This window comes from Calypte anna, chromosome 15 (genome assembly GCF_003957555.1).
Source record: "Calypte anna isolate BGI_N300 chromosome 15, bCalAnn1_v1.p, whole genome shotgun sequence".
Classification (NCBI taxonomy): Eukaryota; Metazoa; Chordata; class Aves; order Apodiformes; family Trochilidae; genus Calypte; species Calypte anna.
In genome coordinates this window covers 12,321,304-12,341,199 of record NC_044261.1, presented here as the reverse complement: position 1 = coordinate 12,341,199, position 19,896 = coordinate 12,321,304, and the positions used below count along the sequence as shown (strand labels likewise).

The 19,896-nt window shown below is 52.5% G+C and overlaps 1 protein-coding gene across 1 annotated transcript in view; it reads left to right on the top strand.

The window, feature by feature from the left end:
• RBM19 (RNA binding motif protein 19) overlaps positions 1 to 19,896 on the top strand; it is a 62,551-nt gene that overhangs the window by 26,231 nt on the left and 16,424 nt on the right. Inside the window, exon 22 of the mRNA XM_030460774.1 lies at positions 14,877 to 14,982. Within this exon, the coding sequence (XP_030316634.1) occupies positions 14,877 to 14,982 (106 nt within the window). The remainder of the gene's footprint in view (positions 1 to 14,876; positions 14,983 to 19,896) is intronic.

Genomic DNA, 19,896 nt, shown 5'->3' with positions numbered 1-19,896 from the left:
TCCTCTTCCCTGGCAGTGTCTCCACCACTTCCAGGTATCTGGCAGAGGAATAGAGATCTTAAATTTGAGAACTTGGTGCAAATAAGTATAGGAATAAGGTCCCAAGGCTTGGCTTCCCAGGAAGGTGATGTCATGGGATTGTTCCTTGTTCTTCATCCCTTGAAATGGGATGGTTTTTTCTGACCAACTTCTCATTTTATTAGATACCAAGGAAGCTGACCCTGGCAAAACCATCTCCTTTGTTCTGCCTCTCACAGACCCGCCTGTTAGCAGAGGGGCTGCCCGTCAATGTCTGTGCACATCAGGTTGTCCCCCTCATGGGTGGCCTTCTGGGACATGCCCAAGGATTCTGGAGAACACACTTGGTCTCCCTTCAGCCCCTCTTTTTTTTTTTTTTTTTTTTTTGATGTTTTGTTTTTTTGTTTTTGGTGTTTTTTTTTTTAATTTTTTGATGTCTCCTGGTGAAGCCTCATTGCAAAGGCAACAACAATGACTTTTCCAGCCCTGGGAGCTCTGACCTGGCACCTTGGTGGGCTGGGTCTGATCTCAAGCAGCACCACTGGGATTTGTGTTAAACTTACCCTGCACATCCCGGTGTCGGGTGAGCTGCCTGACCCTTCTTCACTTCTCTTGAACCTGCACCTCCCTCCTCCCACCCTTTGATCCCCTTGCTGTGCCAGCAGCTGAGGGGTTAAAGGAGTTTGGGGGGTGAGAGGGGTGGAGAGGAGGCATTTCAGCTGCTCATTACTCACTGCCACCTTCCCCCCACATCATATTAATTTCCCGCTGTCACGCAGGACTGCGCTGTCTCTCTCCTCAGCATCCAGGAGGGTGATGGGGCTGGGGGGGGGGCACATCCCCCCCTTCTCTGCACCACAGCTCCCATTTGGGAAGCTCATTGGTACCCTCTTGCTGTGGTACTGACCCAGCAGGGCCAGGCTGGGGCTGCTCACCTTGCAGGGGGAGGATGGGGGAGCTGGGGGTGCTCTGCCATGTGCTGCCTCACCATCATCATTTTCCACCCCGCTGCTTGTGCAAAACCCCCATGAAATTAGCTCTGCTGCAGCAAGGAGGGAAGGAGAGAGGGAGGGGAGCTGCCAACCTGTCCTGCCCTACCTGTGGGCACTGAAGGTGTTTAAAAGTTGCTCTTTAACCCGTTGCCTCCCTTGCCTTGATCAGTGACAGCAAGCACAGCTGCCTCTGCCTGCAGAGCTCACTTCCCCTCTGCCATTGCCTCCTCTCTCCTTTCTCCCCCTTTTCAGCTGTTTGCTCACTGCATCTGCCAGAGCTGTCACCTCTGCAGGGACGTCTTGCTGTCACACAAGGTAGGGCTGGGACTCTGACAGCTCCCATGCAGGCTCAGCACTCCTGAGCCCATCCAGGCTGGCAGCTCGCTTCCCACTGTAAGGCTCTAGAGCATCAGAGCTCCTGCAGCAGCCCCAGAGATTTTTCTTATTCCTGTTAGGAGGTGCTTCAGCTTTTTTTCCACGTGTGCTCTTAGAGTTTTTGGTGGGTTAGGACCAGCAGGATCATCCCCTCACCTTTTTCTCTCCTCGTGTCCTCTGTGGTCACACTTCATGCAGCACCTGGCACCACGCAGCACCTCGGGGCTCCCTCTTGGCAGAGCTGAGAAGAAAAGGGCAGCTTTTGAGACTGAAAAGCTTTGCAATAAACCTTGGGAAAGGAGTTAACTGTCTGTGTGGGAAGAGGGGTCCCCTGAGCCTGGGGGCACCCATGGCTCTCATGCCCACAGAGCCCCTTGGGAGCACAGGAGGAGAGCAGCAAGTCCTGCTCCACAAGGACTCGTATTTGAACCTGCTTTTGCAGGGCTAAAGCACTGTGTCCAGCACCTTGGATGTGACCAACCTGCTGGGATGATGCTTAAGCTTCAGCTTTTATTCTTTCCCATGTCAGGGATTTTCCCCTTGAAGCAGAGATGCTGCTCCTGGAGGTGCAGGGGATGCAGAGAGGTGATGGTTGGAGATGGTTTCCTGAGCCCTGCTGCTCAGTGTCGGTGCAGGGATCAGAGGAGAGCCCATAACTTGGCCACTGCCTTTACTCAAGCAGAGCATTTCTTCTTGGGGAGTCATTACCTGTTCCCATCCCATGTAATCCTTCAGCTTGTGTGCCAGCTTGGGGAGCTGTACCTGCCTGTTTTCACACAATCCCAGAATGTCTTTGGTTGGAAGAGACCTTCAAGATCATCCAGTTCCACCTTTGACCAACACTGTGAGCTCACCCCTCAGCCATGTCCCCAAGGACCAGGCCATTTCAATACCTGCAGGGCTGGGGACTCCACCACTGCCCTGGGCAGACTATTCCAATATCTGTCAACTCTTTCAGTGAAAAAATGTTCCCTAATATCCAGCCTCAGCCTCCCCTGGCAGCTTGCAGGCTGTCTCCCTCCTTGCTCCAGCTTCCTTTGAGGTAGCTGAAGAGAGCAATAAGGTCTCCTCTCAGCCTCCTCTTCTCCAGACTTAGAGGAGGTTTTGCCTCTACAAATGCAGTTTTCTGTTGAGAGCCCCTGCTCTGGACCCTTTGCAGCATGGGGAAACGAGTTGTCTGCTCTGCCTCCCCATCAGTGTCCCTGCCTGGGCAGCCAGTGGTCAAAAGCTGTTGGGAACATCTCTGGGGACATTTGTACCCCAGGAATTTTGGCAGGTTATCTCTAGGTGTGTCATTCCCTCTCTTTATTTTTTTTTTCCCTGTTTTTTAGTTCCAGCACCATGCCTTCCAGCTTGCTGGGGTCACCAGGGCCAGACTTTGCCAGCAGATGGAGGGCATGGCTTCCCTTCTTCTCCTGTAGCCCCTCACTGCTCCCTGCCCATCACCTTCCCTGTCAGCCTTGGCAGCATCTGCTCCTGCCTGCCCCCATCCTGAGCACCCAGCACCTCCTGAGGAGCCTTTGTGAAGGTTTGGGAGGGGGGGAGAGCAGAAGGGGGAGGATGAGGAGAACTTGCACAGCTACCCTGCTCAGCCTTTGCCTCTGCTGTTGGGCTGTCCTGCCCAGCTCTGCCTTCTTTTCTGCTTCTCTTCTGGCTCCCACCGGTGAGCAGAGCTGGGAACCACTCAGGCCGTGTGGTTTTGTTGGGGTGGTTTGATTTGTTTTCTTGAAGAGGCTTTGAGTTGGGAGGGGATGGGGGGACAGGGGGATGGGAGGTGCTGCAGCTGATGCTCCTCCAAGCCCATTTATTAACTGAGCAAGGCAGCACGGGCAGGGCTCAGGGCTGCTGTGTGTGCATGCTGAGAGAGCTGCTGGGCCAGGAGGGTGCTGGGAGCTATGTGTGTCCCCTCCCTGGGGACATCTCCCTCCCTGGGGAAGGTGGTGAAGCCCTAGGGATGGTTCAGTCCCTGCTTTGCACAGCTCCAGCCCCACGGGAGGATCTGTCTCGGGGGGGGGGGGGGGGTGGGAGGTGTGTGCCTGGCCACACTCCTGCCTCAATTCCATCACTCTGTCATTACAGTGCAGCCCTGCTGCATGGATCATGCACTCCCATGCTGAGATATAAATAAGGAAAGGAATTTTGAAAGCCTGACCCCAAGAAGCAGTGATTTCCACCCTGGTTTCCTCTGCCCCAGCAGCCGTGGGGCAGCTCTGGTTGTTGACTTCCACCCGGGCTCCGCCGCTCCTCTTGCCGTGCTGCAAATCCTTCTCCTCTTCCTCCAGCTGCTGCAGGGGTGGGGAGGGATGAGCTTTCTGCAGGAACAGAGAAGGAGCCTCCTCACTGTGCCCCAGGATGGCTCAGATAATGCTTGCACCATGCAATCACTCCTTGGCCTCTCCTCTTCCAAGCTCCCCGGGTGCTCTGTGTCTCACTGCACAAAGCAGCCCCCGAATTCCAGGAGCTGCTGCAGGCTGGGAAAGGGTGACCAAAGGACAGGAAATGCTGGGAGCAGGAGAGGGGCAAACATCACTGCACCTCCAGATAGATTTGGGGAGGGGGTGAGCCCTTGTCAGATTGCACGAGCAGCAGTGTTCCTCCCCTCACAGCCCAGTGACAAAATCCAACACTTTGCTGCTGGTCACATCTTTGAAGAAGGACAGTGCTGGCCAGGGGTGGTGGCTGCCAGCCTGCCTGTTTTAACACTTTTGTCCCCTTCTGATCCTCATGGTCAGGGTGGGCCCTGGGGAGAGCATCCTGTGCTCAGATCTCCCCAGCCTGTGGGATTGGAGTCAGCAGGACAGAACACTCCCCTCCAGCTCACACCTCCTTCATCCATTTGCATGCATTTGATCTTCCCTATGTGTTTCTCTGTCCTCCTGATGAAAATAATTAATCTGGTTATTTTTCTAAGTCAATCCTGCAGCTTTACAGGGACAAGACTTAAATAAGGATTCTCTTTTAAGCAGAGCTGTGTGAAAATAGCTGCCTGCCTATAAATATCTCATTGCTTCTATATTTATTCTCCTATAGCTCAGGCCAGGAGGTTCTACAGTTGGATGGGAGATTATTTTTTTGGACTGCTGGTGCAGGTGGTATCTTCACAGCAAGGTGGCTTTCTCCAGAGGGTGCCCTGGGTACCCCTTGAGGCATGACTAAATCTCCCTCCTGTGTTTACTGCTGTTTGCCAGTTGTACAAGTTTCCCCTTGTCTTTGAAAGGAGCTGACTCATAAGAATCCCAAAGGAGCAGAGATTTGTACCAGGCTCTCCTGCGAGCTCTATTTTTAGCAGAACTTATTTTTGACCAGAGCTGCACTCTGATCAGGATTTTCAAAAGACCCCAGGAGAGATAAATCCCCAAATCTCAGCACTATTGGAGCTGCGGGTTCCTTTGAAATCCTGACCTGCAGGTGATTAATGCTGTGACTCTGTGGCTTCTAAGCCCTGGTCCTGCAAGGTGCTGTGTGTGGGGACAATCGTGGCTTAGGGGAGCAAGCTCTGGGAAAGGCTTTGCCAGTCTCAGAAGCTCTCATTAAGGTCCAGGCAAGGATTGGGATTTCATGAGGTTTGGGATATAAGGGTCGAGGCCGTGGTGGTTGGTACATGAGAGAGGGAGGTGGCAGCTCCAGGCTGAACACCCCCAACTCTCCCAGTTTAAAAAAAAAAGAAAGAATTGCCTTGAAATTTCCCCATCCACCCCCACCAACCTCCATGGACCAAGATACACCCCCTGCCACCTCCCTCTCTCATGTACCAACCACCACGGCTCTGGAGCCAGGCTGAGAGAGGTGGGGGTGTTGAGGCTGGAGAAGAGAAGGCTGCAATGGGGAGACCTTAGAGCACCTTCCAGTGCCTGAAGGAGCTCCAGGAAAGCTGGGGAGGGACTGGGGACAAGGACAGGGAGGGATGGGATGAGGGGGAAGGGTTTGCAACTGAAACGGGAGACTGAGATGAGATCTTAGGAAGAAACTGTTTGTTGGCCCAGGTTTCCCCCAGAAGCTGTGGCTGCCCCATCCCTGGCAGTGTCCAAGGTTGGATGGGGCTTGGAGCAGCCTGGGCTGGGGGAGGTGTCCCTGCCATGGGCAGGATGGAACTGGATGATCCATGAAGTCCCTCCCAGCCCACACCAGTCTGGGATTCTGTGATAAATTGGGATATAGCCAGGTCCATCCCTCCAGCCAAAAGGTGCTTGAGGCTGTGGGTGCTTTTCTGCACGCTGCATCTCCACCTCTCTTTTTGCACAGTTAAATTCAGATGTGGGAGGCAGCTCTGTAGGGCTAAAACACCACAAGGGTCCCTACCTGTCCTCTGCCTCCCACAGCTCCAAACTGAGAAAAATAATCCTGGTTTGGAAGGAGTTGGGAGGCTGAGGAGTCGGGGGGGGGGAGGGAAGCTCCATGCTGCTTTTGCCAGGGAGGGAGATGCTGCTTTTAACATCAGCCTGGAAAGCAAATCCCTGTGAGGGACTGAATCTCTCTCCCGATGTTAAACCTCCCAAAGCAGGATTAAATGTGGCAAAATTAAGGAACCAAACCTGGCTGCAGCACCTGTTTAAAGATGTCTTAAGTGGAGGGATATTAAAAATTTAAGACCCGCTGCTGTGCTGGTGATGGAGGATTTAAAAAAATAATAATTATTGTTGTGGGGGTTTTTTTGCTAGTTTGGGGTTTTTGGTTTTGTTTTGTTTTTTTCTTCTTTTTTTGCTTGGTTTTCAGCATTGGTTTCTTTCTGTTTAGCATGCAGCCTAATTGTGTAATTACACGATAGACTGGAGTAGAATTTAGTGCGTGTAATACCAGTTATAAAGAAGAGCCCTAATTATGTATATCTTCTCAGGTAAATAATACATCAGGGGCATGGAGTGGCCTAATTACTGTTCTGAAAAACTGCCTAATGACTAATTTACTTGGAATTTCAGAAAGCTTTTGATAAGGTCCCTCATAAGTAACTGTTAAGGAAAATAAATGGAGAAAGGGGTAAAATGTTTGGCTACATTTTTAAACAAATTTAAGTGATAGGAAACAGCCTCTGCCTTGGGGTCTTGTGTCCTGAGGAGAGGGAAGGTCCCAGGGCTGCCTGGGGCCAAATCATAGAATCATAGAATCCTAGGGGTTGGAAGGGACCTCGAAAGATCATCTAGTCCAACCCCCCCTGCCAGAGCAGGGCCACCTAGAGCACTTCGCATAGGAACGTGTCCAGGCGGGTTTTGAATGTCTCCAGTGAAGGAGACTCCACGACCCCCCTGGGCAGCCTGTTCCAGGGCTCTGTCACCCTTACAGGAAAAAAATGTTTCTGGATATTCAACTTGAACCTCCTGTGCTCCAATTACCCATTACCCCTTGTCCTATCACTGGTCACCACTGAGAAGAGCCTAACTCCATCTCCCTGACACTCACCCCTTACATATTTGAACACATTGATGAGGTCACCCCTCAGTCTCCTTTTCTCCAAACTAAAGAGACCCAGCTCCCTCAGCCTTTCCTCATAAGGGAGATGTTCCACTCCCTTAATCATCTTAGTAGCTCTGTGCTGGACTCTTTCAAGCACTTCCCTGTCCTTCTTGAACTGAGGGGCCCAGAACTGGACACAATACTCCAGGTGCGGCCTCACCAATGCAGAATAGAGGGGGAGGAGAACCTCTCTTGACCTACTAACCACACCCTTTCTAATGCACCCCAGGATGCCATTGGCCTTCTTGGCCACAAGGGCACATTGCTGGCTCATGGTCATCCTCTTGTCTACCAGGACCCCCAGGTCTCTTTCACCTACACTGCTCTCCAGCAGGTCAGCCCCCAACCTATACTGGGACATCGGGTTGTTCTTCCCCAAATGCAAAACTCTACACTTCCCCTTGTTGAATTTCATCATGTTTCTCTCTGCCCAACTGTCACATTTCTGATCCTGCTTCACCTGAGCATCCAGGGATGCTGCTGCTGACCAAGCCATCCACAAAAAAGGGGAGGTAACATTAGCAGGAGTCTTGTGGAGGTCCTTGGAAGCAGCACTTGTGTCCACAGAGCCTTTAGGACTGGTGGCATCTAGATAACTCCTGAAGATCTGTGCCAAAATTCAGTAGATCCAAAAATGAGCTCAGCTTTGTTTAGTTTCCCATGCCCAGAAGACATGAAGAGGGAGGACAATCCCAGAGCCAGAGCAGCTGCTCCAGGACTGGTTTCTGGGTGGATCTCCAGGGTGTTCCTCTGGGCTGGGACCAGTGTGCCATGAAGTAACTTTGGGAGGGGGGATCAGGGAGAGGGAATTAGGACTGAAAGGATCCTTGTGGCCAGACAGTGACATGTTAATTGGCTTTCCTCCCCAGCAAACTTTGCAAATGATGCTCTTTAAGTCCTCGACAAGATGAAGCAGTTGCTGTGGCAGGTGTGCCCAAAGCACCTTCTGGGTGTAATTAGAGGTGTTCATGAGAGAGCATCCTGGGGACATGGACTGGTGCTGTCCCTGCTGGGCACATCCCAGGGGCTTGTCCTGCTCCTGCCACGAGCAGGGCTGCTTTTGGATGGACACTCTGTGGGGATGTGAGGTGGGAATCTGGCTGGTGTGTTGATTTCCTACAAGGCTGGTGGAAATCAAGCCTGTAAAAAGAAAAAAAAAAAGCTGAGAGGGAGAGAGGTGTTATTTGTGCTGCAGTGGTAGAAGGGTGGAAAATTCCTTCCTCCACATGGGCAGGGAGGGGACAGACCCAAGCTGGACACCACAGCACAACGTGCATCTCTTGCACCTGTCTCTGGTCCCAGTTCTTCCATCCAAGAGAATTCCCCAGGTGACTTCTCTTCCTTGCAAGTCCAGGTCACCCTTTTGCATGGCTTCCAGCTTTTTCTGCTGCATTTGCTGTTGGGTTTTTGTTTTCTCTCTGGTATTGAAGTGCTCGTGTTCCAGTTGCTTGGTTGGGCTTTGAAATCCCAAGTGGCTCTGCTGCCTTCATGGAGCAATTGAAGCCTCCTGTGTCTGCATGGGGTTGGTAACAGCAACCAGGGCTTTGCAGGTGGTGAGCTGAAAAAATGGGAAATATTCAGCTTGATGGAGCAGCCTGTGTGGGGAAACTGAGGCTGGAAAGGAGCCTGAGGTCCCCACTTTGCTCTCCAGCATCTCTGCAGTAGCTCAGGGGCTGCAGCATCTCTTGGTGCTGACTCCTGCCTGGTCAGGAGCTGATGGGTCCTCTCTGATCCTCCTGGGTTGAAAATGTCATTCCCAATGACATGGGATGCTCCTGATGGGAAGCCTTGCTTCAGGGAGACCCCTGTCTCCTGTGGGAACTTGGGGTTTCTTTCAGGTACCCCACCCCATCCAGCTGGCAGCTCCTGCCTGGAAATGCTCCATGGCAAAAAGAGGGATTTGTGGTGAAATGCTGTGGTGAGCCCAGAGCAAGGTGTCAGTGCTTGGCTGCTCTCCATGCAGGAGGAGAGCCTGGCTCCAGCCCTGCTGCAGGAGGCTCTGTGGAGCATGGCCAGGGCTGCCCCAGGAATATGGACACAGGGAGGGATGCTCCATTGCTGGGAGAAGGCAGCAGCATCTTCAGCTCCCAGCAGCTCCAGACCAGCACTGAAGAAGAGGAGTTGCAGTGGATGAAGGAGCCTCCAAACAAAGAAGCTGCTCCTGGGAAAGAGGAGTGGAAGCTGGAAAAGCTGATGATCCCTGTAGTGATGAGCAAGGTGCAGCTGTGGCTGCCCTCTGGTGCACTGCTGGCTTTTCCCAGGGAATCTGAAGGTGACTTGGTCATCCTGCACCCGCTGCTGGAATGAAGGATCAGACCAGGTTTTTTGCATCCCTCCATCCATGCAGCTGTGGGCTGGGACACCCATCCTGCTGCCAGGTCCCTCCACCCACTGTCTCCTGGCCCGGGGTGCTGCTGGAGGTGGAGGCAGTGGTGGCTGCTGGTGGCTGAGCAGGACAGGAGGTTTGGCTCCTGCCTCACCCTCCTGCCCATTCATTTGCTGATTTCCTGAGGTTACCGAGGAGCTGTTATTGATGATGATGATAAGGGTAATAAGGGAGATAGGTGGCAGATTAATTCCTGAACTCTCTAACAGGATTTAAGCTAACAAGAGAGGAGGACTTTTTCTTTTCTGCCTCCCTCTCCTTCCTTTCCCTTCCTCCTTTCAGCTATTTCCTGTGCCAGGGATAACAACAACCAAGGGGTGTTAAATTGGCTCTGAATGTCCACCCCTGGCTGTCCACATTCTTGTAACGATTTCATTAGCTTGAATTATCCACGTTATTTTCTTGTAATGGGATTAGCCATCCTGGAGTCAGCTGCAGTCCCGGAGCGGGAGGCGGGGGGGAACCTTCCTTCCGCTGGGGATTTCATTAACTCCCTCATGCAGGGGGTGGAACTGGCCACGGCTCAGCCCAGGGGCAAAGCCATTTGCCAGGGTCCTGCATTCCTCAAGGAGGAAGAAAGAAAAAAAAAGGACCATTATTATATCTCCCCACACACACACACACACAGCACCCCCACCCCATCATCAGGAAATGGGCGCGGAAGCAGAGGTTGGCAGGGAGGGAATTTGCCGGGGGGAGGGAAGGTCCTGGGGGGGGAAATAATAAACTGGAGACAACCACTGCAAAGCCAGTGAGTGCATTCTGCTGGCTGCAGCCTGCTGCTGGGGAAGGGCTTGTGTCCCTTTTGGACTTGTTGTCCCCTGCCCAGAGCCATCTCTGGTGAGCAGTGACACTGCCTGGCACAGGGCTTGAGCTCCATTCGGGCTGCCAGCAGTACCTGGGGGGGATTCAGGCAGCATCAGGGCTTGGGGATGAGAAGGGGGAGGGAGGAGGAGGGTGGGAGCAGTAGATGGCAACCCAGGAGAAGGTTGGCAACCTTGCTAGAGGTTTTCATGACCAGCTTTGCAACGTGGTTGTTGCTGGCTTGCTTTTCTTAAAGGGAAATAAACCAGAGAAAGGGGTTTGGGTCTGCCCCATGCAGAGGGACATCTGTATATGTCTGGAGAAACCTCCTGATGATTTGTTTGTTTTGCAAGAAGATGAGCTCTTTTGTCAATGGACAGCAGTTGACCATAAACCTGGCTTTGTGGTGTTGGTTGTGCCTTGCCCTGCAAAACTTGGCAACTGAAGAGTCCTTGAAAATAATGCTCATGGGCAGTTGGCATATCCCTAGGAGCTTGCACTTTAAATGCTTCTATTTGAGGTGGAGGGGATATTTCCCAGCTGCAGTACTGTTCAGCCTCACCCCATCCCATGAATGAGTGTGTGCAAGTGGCCATCCCAGCAGCTTGGGGCAGCAGGAGCTGACTGAGTTTGTGGAGAGACTTGGAAGCAGGGGGCAGAAATCAACCAAAACCCAAGATGGGAAAAGAGAAGATTTGAGAAGAGGTGGTAGAGTCAGGGACAGAAGATGGTGCTGGGACTGGCAGGGGAGGGAGCTGTGAGCTGAAAACTTGGGTTTCATGCTGGCAGAGAAGGAAGATGAGTTTCTGGAGAGCACCTGGATCCCCATCCTCCTCTGCCCTCAGCTGCTTGGCTGTGTTGATGAGGATGCTCAGGTAAGCAGGCAGAGCCAAGCCAGCTTGGGTGTGTTGTCTACCCAGCTGGCATGTGCTCCTTTTAATAGCAAAATAATGTCCTGTAATCAGCAGGCAAAGGGCTTGCCTCCCAGCTGGCCTGTGCCAGAAGGATATAATCACAGTCCCAAGGAGTGATGTTCCTCTGACCTGCAGCCAGCTTGCAGCATGGAGGAGAAATGGACTTCTTTGGACAGGGCAGGAAGCAAGGGGATGGCTGCAGCATCACTGGAAGAGCTTCCAAAGCATCAGGAGAGCAGCTGGTGCCTGGTGATGCTGTGCAGAAGAGCTGGATCCCTGGTGGGTGGGAGGGAGAGGATATCCCTCCTGGCATCTCTGGGAACAGCCTGGGTTTGTGGTGAGCTCGGAGGTGGTGACTTGTCAAGGAGAAGGTTGTGGCTGGCTGTGTGCCTCACCTGGGGGGATGGTTGCTCAGCCAGGGCCAGGATGGGCTTTTCCTGCTCTGCCCTCTGCCTTTGCAAATCTGGATCAGCATGAAACAAAGGTTCTCCTTTGGGAAATATCTTGCTTGCAGCATTTTGTCCAGGGCTGTCATCCCTTCCAGCCAGTGGCATGAGAAGGTGCCAAGCAAGGGTGTGAGGAGGGACTGTGCCAGCTGGGCCAGCGAGCTGCCAGCACCATGTGAGGAGACTGGAAGAGCCACGTCCTCCAGAGCCACCCCATGAAGTGTGCTGGCTGCAGACAAGTGTCTGGAGAAGGCAAGGGCTCTGCTCCCACAGCAGCCAAGTCCTTCAGCTGCTGCCATGGCTGAGCCCTGGCACAGGGGCACTTGGGGAAGCCGTGGATGCTGGTGGGTACTGATCCAGAACCTGCTCAGCCTTCACACTCAGGCTGACTCCAGGGACTTCCCTCTGACCCATCAAGCCCGGGACAAGGAGAGGTTTGCTGGCAGCACTTCCTGATCTCCCTCCAGTTTGTTATGGAGAGAGGAAGAGACTTCAGCTCCAAGAGGAACCCTCACCCCAGGAAGCCTGCTGCATGTTCACACCCTTCAGAGCTGAGTGCTGAGAGGGAAGGAGGTGGTGGTGGCAGTGGTCTGAGCTGCTGTGAGCCACCACCACCCTCCCCAGCCCTGCTGGATGGATCCTGGCAGGAGGGATGGAGTTTGGCACTCTGTACAGAGGCCACTTGCTTCTGGCTCAGCTGGCTCAGGTTTTGCTTGGGTGCTGAGCATCCTTTCAGCATCCTTTTCCCTTCCACCATCCCAGCTCCTGCAGCCTCAGCAGCACAGTGTGATCCCTGCCCAGCTGTCCTGGAGCTGGGAGGCTGCAGCATGGATGGAGCCAGTGTGGGATCAAACACGGATCCATCCGTGGGTCCCAGGAGCCTGGCACTGCAGGGGGTAATTGGGTTCCCTCCCGCCTCTGCCTCTCTCTCCCCCTAAATCCAGAGGAAATAATTGGAAAAGAGAGGTGTGAGTCTCTGCCTGGTGCTGGAGAGGAGCACATTAAAGGCCCACGCTCTCCACTTCATTCGCAGCTCCCGGGTTGGTAATTGCTGTGCTCTGGTTTCTAATTAGCACCACAGTGGGAGGGCTGGTGTTCTGCTGGGCAGCCCTGGTGGGGTCAGCCCTGGCCCCACTGTGTCCCTCAGCTTGCCTGGCCTTGTCTGCTCCCCTCCTGGGAGCTGCAGCCTCCCCCATCCTCCCCTGCTCCCTCATCCTGTCCCTCTCCCCCATCCTGTCCCTCTCCCCCATCCTGCCTCTCTCCCCCATCCTGCCCTCCCAAGCTTCTCCCCTGGATCAGGGGATCCCCAGCACCCCCACACATCCCAGTCTGGGTTGGCTGGGGAGAGGGGAATCACAGAATTGTTGTGGTTCCTCTTCTCCAAACCAAACAATCCTGGCTCCCTCAGCCTCTCCTCTCAGGACTTGTTCTCCAGCCCCTTCCCAGTTTGGTTGCTCTCCTCTGGACCTGCTCCAGCTCCTCAATGTCCCTCTTGTAGTGAGAGCCCCAGAACTGAACCCAGCACTGGAGGTGCAGCCTCAGCAGTGGCACCATCCCTGCCCATCTCCTGGTGGTCTTCTTGGCCCCCTGGTGTCTGGGGGTGGGAGACACCTTGGTGTTGTGGTGCACAGAGCAGCTGTTGTCTGAGATCCCTCCCTTTTAGCAGCTATTCTGCTCGTATTCCTTTAGCAGATATTCTGCTCCCCAGCAGACAATGCCTGTGATGCTTCCCACAGAGGGATAGTTTGGAGCATGTTCACCCCTGCCCGTGCCAGCCACCCACTTGAATTCCCAGCCTTGGTGGTCACCTCCTTGTGCCAGGAGCTCTCTCCTTACCTTTCCCTTCGCCCAGACAGGGATGCTGCAAGCAGGAGGAGCTGCCTGCAGGGCTCCTGGGCCCCTGTCACCCATAACCTCTGTGCTGGGAGCCACAGAACCCTCCTGCTGCTCCCAGAGCTGAGCATCCCCAGTGCCAGAGGCTTCTCCCTCCCCTCTGCTGGGGTTTGTGTGTTTGTTTGTTTGCGTAGCACGGGCTCGGAGGGGAAGAGGGAGGGAAAGCACCGAGGAGGAGACATGTGGATTCATTTTGAGGCTTCATAATGGTACATTTACACACCACGTTGCCAAAGGAAATTGGGTAGATGAATGCCTGGTCATGCTGCTGGTGCAGCAGGTTAACTCCCAGGATTTAGCTTATATCATTTCACGAGAGCATTTATGGCCTTTACTGTGTTTATTCCCAGGTGCTCTTTGGCACTGCTGCATCCTGGGCTGCTTTTGTGGATGTGTGCCTGTGTGTAGATTTTCAAATAAAATAACACATCTCCTCAGACCCGATCCACATTAAATATTTATTGCCTGCAGTTTGTGCATACGTGTTTGATAGATGGGCAGGAGGGGAGGAGAAGAGGAAGCAGGAGCTCAGATGAACAGGAAAGCATTGGCTTTGTCTTGCAGTTTCTCCAGGGAATGGTACTGGAGGGGGGTGTCCGGCCAGCCCTGCCTCTGGGACTGGTTCCTGGCTTTTGGGGCAAGGTCCAGGCTGGGAGGATGGCTGTGTGCTTTGGTGCTCAAGCCATGGGTTCCTTCCCCAGGGACAAGCAGGCTGTGACAAGGTTTCCATGGGCTGTGGCTGAGCATGGATGCTGCCAGCCCTACCCCCCACTTTCCAGCTAAGCAGGAGCCCCTTTATCTCCTTGCTTTTACTTTTCATCCTTTTGGCACTCTGGAACTTGTCTGAAAGGCTGCTGGATATGGGGTTTGTTGTAGAGGATTTGGGTCTGCTGAATTCACCTGTTTTCCTTGATGCATTCAGCAAGCTTCCAGAAAACCAGTTTATTCCAGCCCATGAAAGAGGCTGGGTGGCTGGCTGCAGAGTGGCAGATGTAGTACCCAGGTGAAGTGTCAAGAGTGAGGAAATCCAGTCTTAAAAATGGTGTTCAGCATCCATGGAGCAGAGGGATGGTACTTCTAAAGCAGGCTCTGGGGGTGGAAGGAGAACAGGTCCCCATGGGGCTGTGCTCTGGCTCATACCTCTATCCCATGCACTTCTATCTATCTATCTATCTATCTATCTATCTATCTATCCCCACTTCAGACAGGGCTCTGACAATAAAATAAATAAATCTGCTCTTGTGGTGGTCACGGGCAACCCTCCCTCTTGGACCTGGAGATGCTCTTTGCCCACCCTGAACAGGATACAGGCTGGGTCTTGGGTTTCTTCAGCTTTCCTCAAGGGAGGAAACACCTAGCACTTACATTCAGAAAGCAGCTTGCTTATTGTTTGCAGCCTTGCTTGAAATGCAAGCTGAGCATTCAGCTGTTACTTGGGGCTTTGGACACGGGACCTGCAGGGAAGCAGAGTGGCTGCAGGACACTGCTCAGCTTAGCCCTCACCTCTAGGCTAAGGTGAGTGTGCAGCTGCCATGGTTTGTGATAAAATGATGGTTCCCTTCATCTCAGGAGCCTTTGCTTCCCCCTCTCTCATTCACAGCACCTTTGGAGAGCTGAAGACCATCCGGCTGCCCAAGAAAATGGGAGGAACGGGATCCCACCGGGGCTTCGGGTTTGTGGATTTCCTCACCAAGCAGGATGCCAAGGTGAGATGTGGATTTGCTGTCTCCTTCTCCCCCTTGGGCCCACACCCAACCTGGAGAGGAGCAGAAGGTGAAGGAGGGAGCATGGAAGCTCTGTCCCACTGAGCCTAAAACCCCTGTGGGCAATCACTGGAGGTTACACAACAGAAACCCCAACATGGAACAGGCATGATCTTGGTGCAGCTGTTAAAAGGGCTGAAACTTCTTGTCATGTAGAAGGACAGGGGCTTATTTTTCAGGTTTGTGACAAGAGATGGTTTTGGCCCAATGTTAACACATCAGGAAAACTGAGTACATGTCCCATCCCCACCACTGTCTTGATTTTAGGGGAGTTTTTTGATATTGTGGCTGTTTACTGATGTGTAAACTGCACAGGGACCACATCGATCAGCTCCTCCATGTGTTTTGAGACCTCCTGTGAGCATCCTTATCTGGCTGTTTTTCAGACTGGGAGTGTGACACAAGAGTAGTTGTGAAATGGACAAAACGATGAGAGAAAGGTCTGCGTGTGCTTTGCCTTGCTGAACGCAAGAGCAAAGATCAAATTCTGTAATTTGGTCTCGAGATGGAACTTGGCTGGGCTGGGCTGGCCAAGGATGCTTCCTCAGAGAGGTCTGTGCTGGCTGGTGGACAGCAGCATGGGAAATGTCAGCAGGAGGGAGCCATGCCTGGGGAACACCTTCCTCAGCACCAAGAACTGAGCTCCTGAAGCCTGCAGTTGGAAAGCACACTTTGCTTTAACCCAAAAAAAGCAAAACCCATCGTTCCTGGCTTTTGCCAGGATCCAGCTTCACACATTTCCAAGTATCTTGCTGTTTTTGCAGGCTGTAGGTACTTCAATGCTGCAAAATGTTCCCTAGCATTTTAAGCTGGGATAGGTGGCTGTTGACAATGCTCTAGTCTGTTATTTTATTTGAACTTTTCCTTCATGTTTCAGTTCCACATTTGCAGATGAAACAAGGGGCTGTTCGCTTGTCTGGTAGTGTTGTGCTCTTGCCCTTTGCTGGAGGGTTGAGGAGCGGGCTGGACTGGGCACAGTGTCTCCTGCAGTGGGTCAGAAGGGGTTCTAAGAGGTATTTCTGCTGCAGGGAAGGGACACACAGCTCCCCTGCCACCCCCAGACTCCGCATTTTCAAGACTGTGAGCGGAGCTGAAGGAGAAAGGAGGAGAGGAGGAGCAAGCAGCATAGGCTGTGTTTATGTTTTCAGACAGGAGTCATTGATCCAGGGTCATGAGGGACTATTAGATCATCCCTTCCAGGCTGACCTCCTGGATAACACAGTCCACAGACTTTCTTTGTTAGTCCCATATTGATCTCAATTCAAACTTTCTTCCGCTCAGCATCCCTTCTCCCCTCAGGACTGCTGGCTGGCAGCCCAGGGGGCACTGACCCCCCCTGGGGTCCCTCCCCAGCTCAGGGCAGCTTTGGAGTGAAGCAGTGGTGAAAGCAGAACTGTTCAGGCTTTGCTCCCGGGCTTTGAGTTCATCTTTCCCTGAGGAGACTTGGAGCAGTGCTGGCAAGGTGCGTACAGGGACCTGGGTGCTGCTCAGTTTGGGGGAGAATGAGGCAGCACCTGCTGTTCTGCTTGGTTTCTGGAGAAAACAGGGCAAAAGCTCAGTGTGTGCTTCCTGTCCCTCTTCAGCCCCTTGGGGTGGCAGATTCCAGCTGCACTGGACAGCAATCTCAGCAGTAAGAAACCCACCTCTCAGCAGCCAGAGGGGACAGAGCCGGGCAGGGCGCTTGCTTTGGGTATCCCAGAGCTCGTGTGTGTGGGGATGGAGATGCCCTGTGAAAGACCACTTAGGGGTTTTTTTTTTCCCTTCTTCTCCAGCAAGGCAGCTCTTTTTCCTTCTTCTTGTTATTGTTTTGTTGTTGTTTTGTTGGGTTTTTTTTTCCTCCCTCATCTCTTTGAGGGATTTAATTGTCTCACAAGTGGCACATCAAGTACACTCCATTGGCCGCCTGGAAGAGGATGCACTGGGTATTGATGAATAGGATCCTGAATATTGTAACCACGGACATAATTGGCTTAGAGTTTATTGCTAAGTGAAATGAGAGAGGAGGGGAGTGGGACTGGAGACCTCAGAGCTGAATAGCTGGGACTATCAATGACGTTTTTGCTCAGAGTGGTAATCTGGAAATCGCATATAAGCGTCTTATAAAACATGATGGGGTTTGTAATAGAATAGTTAGGGTGGCTTTGTTGGGCACTTAAAGCCTGTGACCTCCTGGGTTTGTCTTTTTCTCTGAGCAATCACAGCTGCTGCGGGGGAACAGAGATTTTCCAAAGCCAGGCCAGAGATGTGGGGCTCCCCCTCCCATCTCCCCAGAGCTGTGCCTGCAGACTGGTCCTGCCGGGCCGGGTTTCATCCCCTCGGCTCCCCCCATCTTCTCCTTCAGGGATGGAGATCCTTGTCCTTTAGAGCCTCCTTCAGAGCCCGGTTTTCCCACAGTGACATCCAGGGCTGGGGCTGTCTCTTGGGTGGTTTGATGGCTCCCAGGGTGATGGATGGACCCGGCCTGGGAGTGTTACTCTTCCTTCAGATGAAATTAGCAGTGCTCTGTCCTCTTTGTCGTCAGCATTTAACAGGTCACAGCGTGCATGTGTGTGAAGCCAGGAGATGGGGAGGAATCCGTGGCAAAGACAGCAAAGGGAGGGATGAAGAAATACTCACCAAGAGTGAATATTTACATATTTTTTGCATACCCTCTGGTCAAGCTGGGTGGAAGATGGGGGATGAGAGCGAGAGCTTGGATCTGCTGGCAATAACAAATTAACTCCAGTTAAGGAAGCATTAAGCATTTGACATGGTTCCTGATGTTCCCTGGGCAGAACTGTTGTGGGATTGTTTTTATTTTTGAACTATTAACTGGAAGCTGAGTTTCCACTTTTCTCCCCTGTTGATATAAAAATACATCTGGTCTCCAAATAGAAATTGCCCATTCGGGAAAGACACTCAGCTCTTTAAAAATCCACACACAGAGAAAGAAAAATCCTTCTGTGCAGCTGGCATTGCAGAGAGCATCCTCAGTTGGGACTGGGTCTTGCAGGAAAGGGAAATTTATCAATCTCCTAATGTCTTTGACCCTTTATCCCTCTAATGACTTCAGCCCCGAGGCTCTTGGGCTTGAGTATTTAATAGGGCAAGAGGGAATCTCCAGGCAGAGCAGCCCTGTCCTCCAAATTAATATGGCATTTAGGGATGGAACTGTAGCACTGGGGGTGAGGGATGCAATGGTCTGTCTGGTCTCCTGATCTCTGCCTTGCCAGGGCCCCCACACAGCAGGCTCTGCTCCAGGGCTGGGTCTGCCTTGTCATGGCAGCCCAAATGAGGCTTCAAATGAGTTTATCACCTACCACTTCATTTTGAAATTGCCTTTCTGTATCCCACAAATGTTCTTAAGCTGTTGTTCCAGCTTCTCCTTCTCCTCCTTCCTCTGCCTCTCCATCCTGCCAGACTCAGCTGTGACTTTCAGCTTGAGCCAGGCTCTGCAGGCTCAGACACAGCAGTGTTCAGATGTGACATTTTTAAGCATATTTGCACCCTGTTTTCTAGGGGGAGATGGTCGTAGGCTTTTCATGCAACCCCTAAAGCATCTGGAAAGCAAATCTGACCCGTGAGGACATTTGCCAGGGCTCTTCAGCCTCAAGGAGGACTTCAACAAAGTCTCTCTTTGGAATTAAAGGACAGCGAGCTGTGCCAGGTGGAGGCTTCTCTTTTCTTAAAGTTGTAGAATAATCCAGAGCTATTGTCACCTGAGGTCTCTTCTGATGAGTGTCTCTTGGGTAGTGGACACCACACCTCTCTTTCTCCCTGGTTTAAACAAACCTCTGGCTATCTGATGCTTTGGTCTTCAAACGAGGAGGTGTCTGGGGAAGGTGTGGAGGAGCTGCACCCTGAAAATATCTCCTGCCTCCTCTTTCTTGGAAAGCCAGTCTGCTTGTCTTCATTTCATGTTTCTCATGAAATTAACATAGATTTTTTCCTCTACCTATCTTCTCATTTGGAATAGCAGCAGTGGCAGATTTTCTCCTCTTACTGGAAGATCCTCAGTGATGTGGATGTGTGGAGATGGCATTTCTCCCCCTCATCCCTTCATCTTTTAACTCATTGGTGGCTTCTCTTTTGTTTTGGGTTTTTTCCCTGAAAAAGTCTTAATTCCTTGCAGAGCAAGGGAGAGCTCAGTTTTAGTTCTTAGCTGCTTTCCAGCTGAGATGACATTCAGTTGGTTTTGTGACTTCTGTTCTGCAGCCCCAGCTCTTGGGGGTCACAGACAGATGGGTCTGTGAGGAGCAGGGCTCCCAGCCTGACTCCTTCCATATGGAGCTGCAGTGGGCTGGGAAGGTCCTCCAGATCCCAAGCTTTGCTTTTTTCCTCAGTGGAAAAGAGCTCATTTTGGGGGTATGTTTGGCCAGGCAGGGTCTGTGTTCCCAGGTGCACCTCTCCCAGCAGGTTTCTCTCATCTAACAGGACTTGGTGGCAGCATCTGCCTTCCCTTTTGCTCTGTGACCTTTCCCAGTGCTCCCCACAAATGCAGGGGGTGCCTCATCCTGGGCTGGGCTGAGCAGAGGGATGTGGAAGCAATCCTGCAGCAAGGAGGAGGAGGTGCTGAGGGTGGAGGTCCCCACATCCCCCTGTGCTGCTGGACACTTCTCTGCCCAGCTCCCCAACCTGCTGTGAGGTGGCCAGAGCCCTGCCCCTTCTCCCAGCCCTCTCCTTCCTCCTGCAGCAGGAAGTGAGGAATTAAAGAAGGATAATTTAACAAATGAGAGCCCAAGCCACAGCACTTGTTTGCCAGCCTTTGGGAGTGACTCTTAGTGCCAAGGCAAACAGCCATCAACCACTCCCCACCACCACCTCCCCCCTGTGTTTATTTAAGCCAACACATTGCTCTGCTAATTGCATCCCATTCCC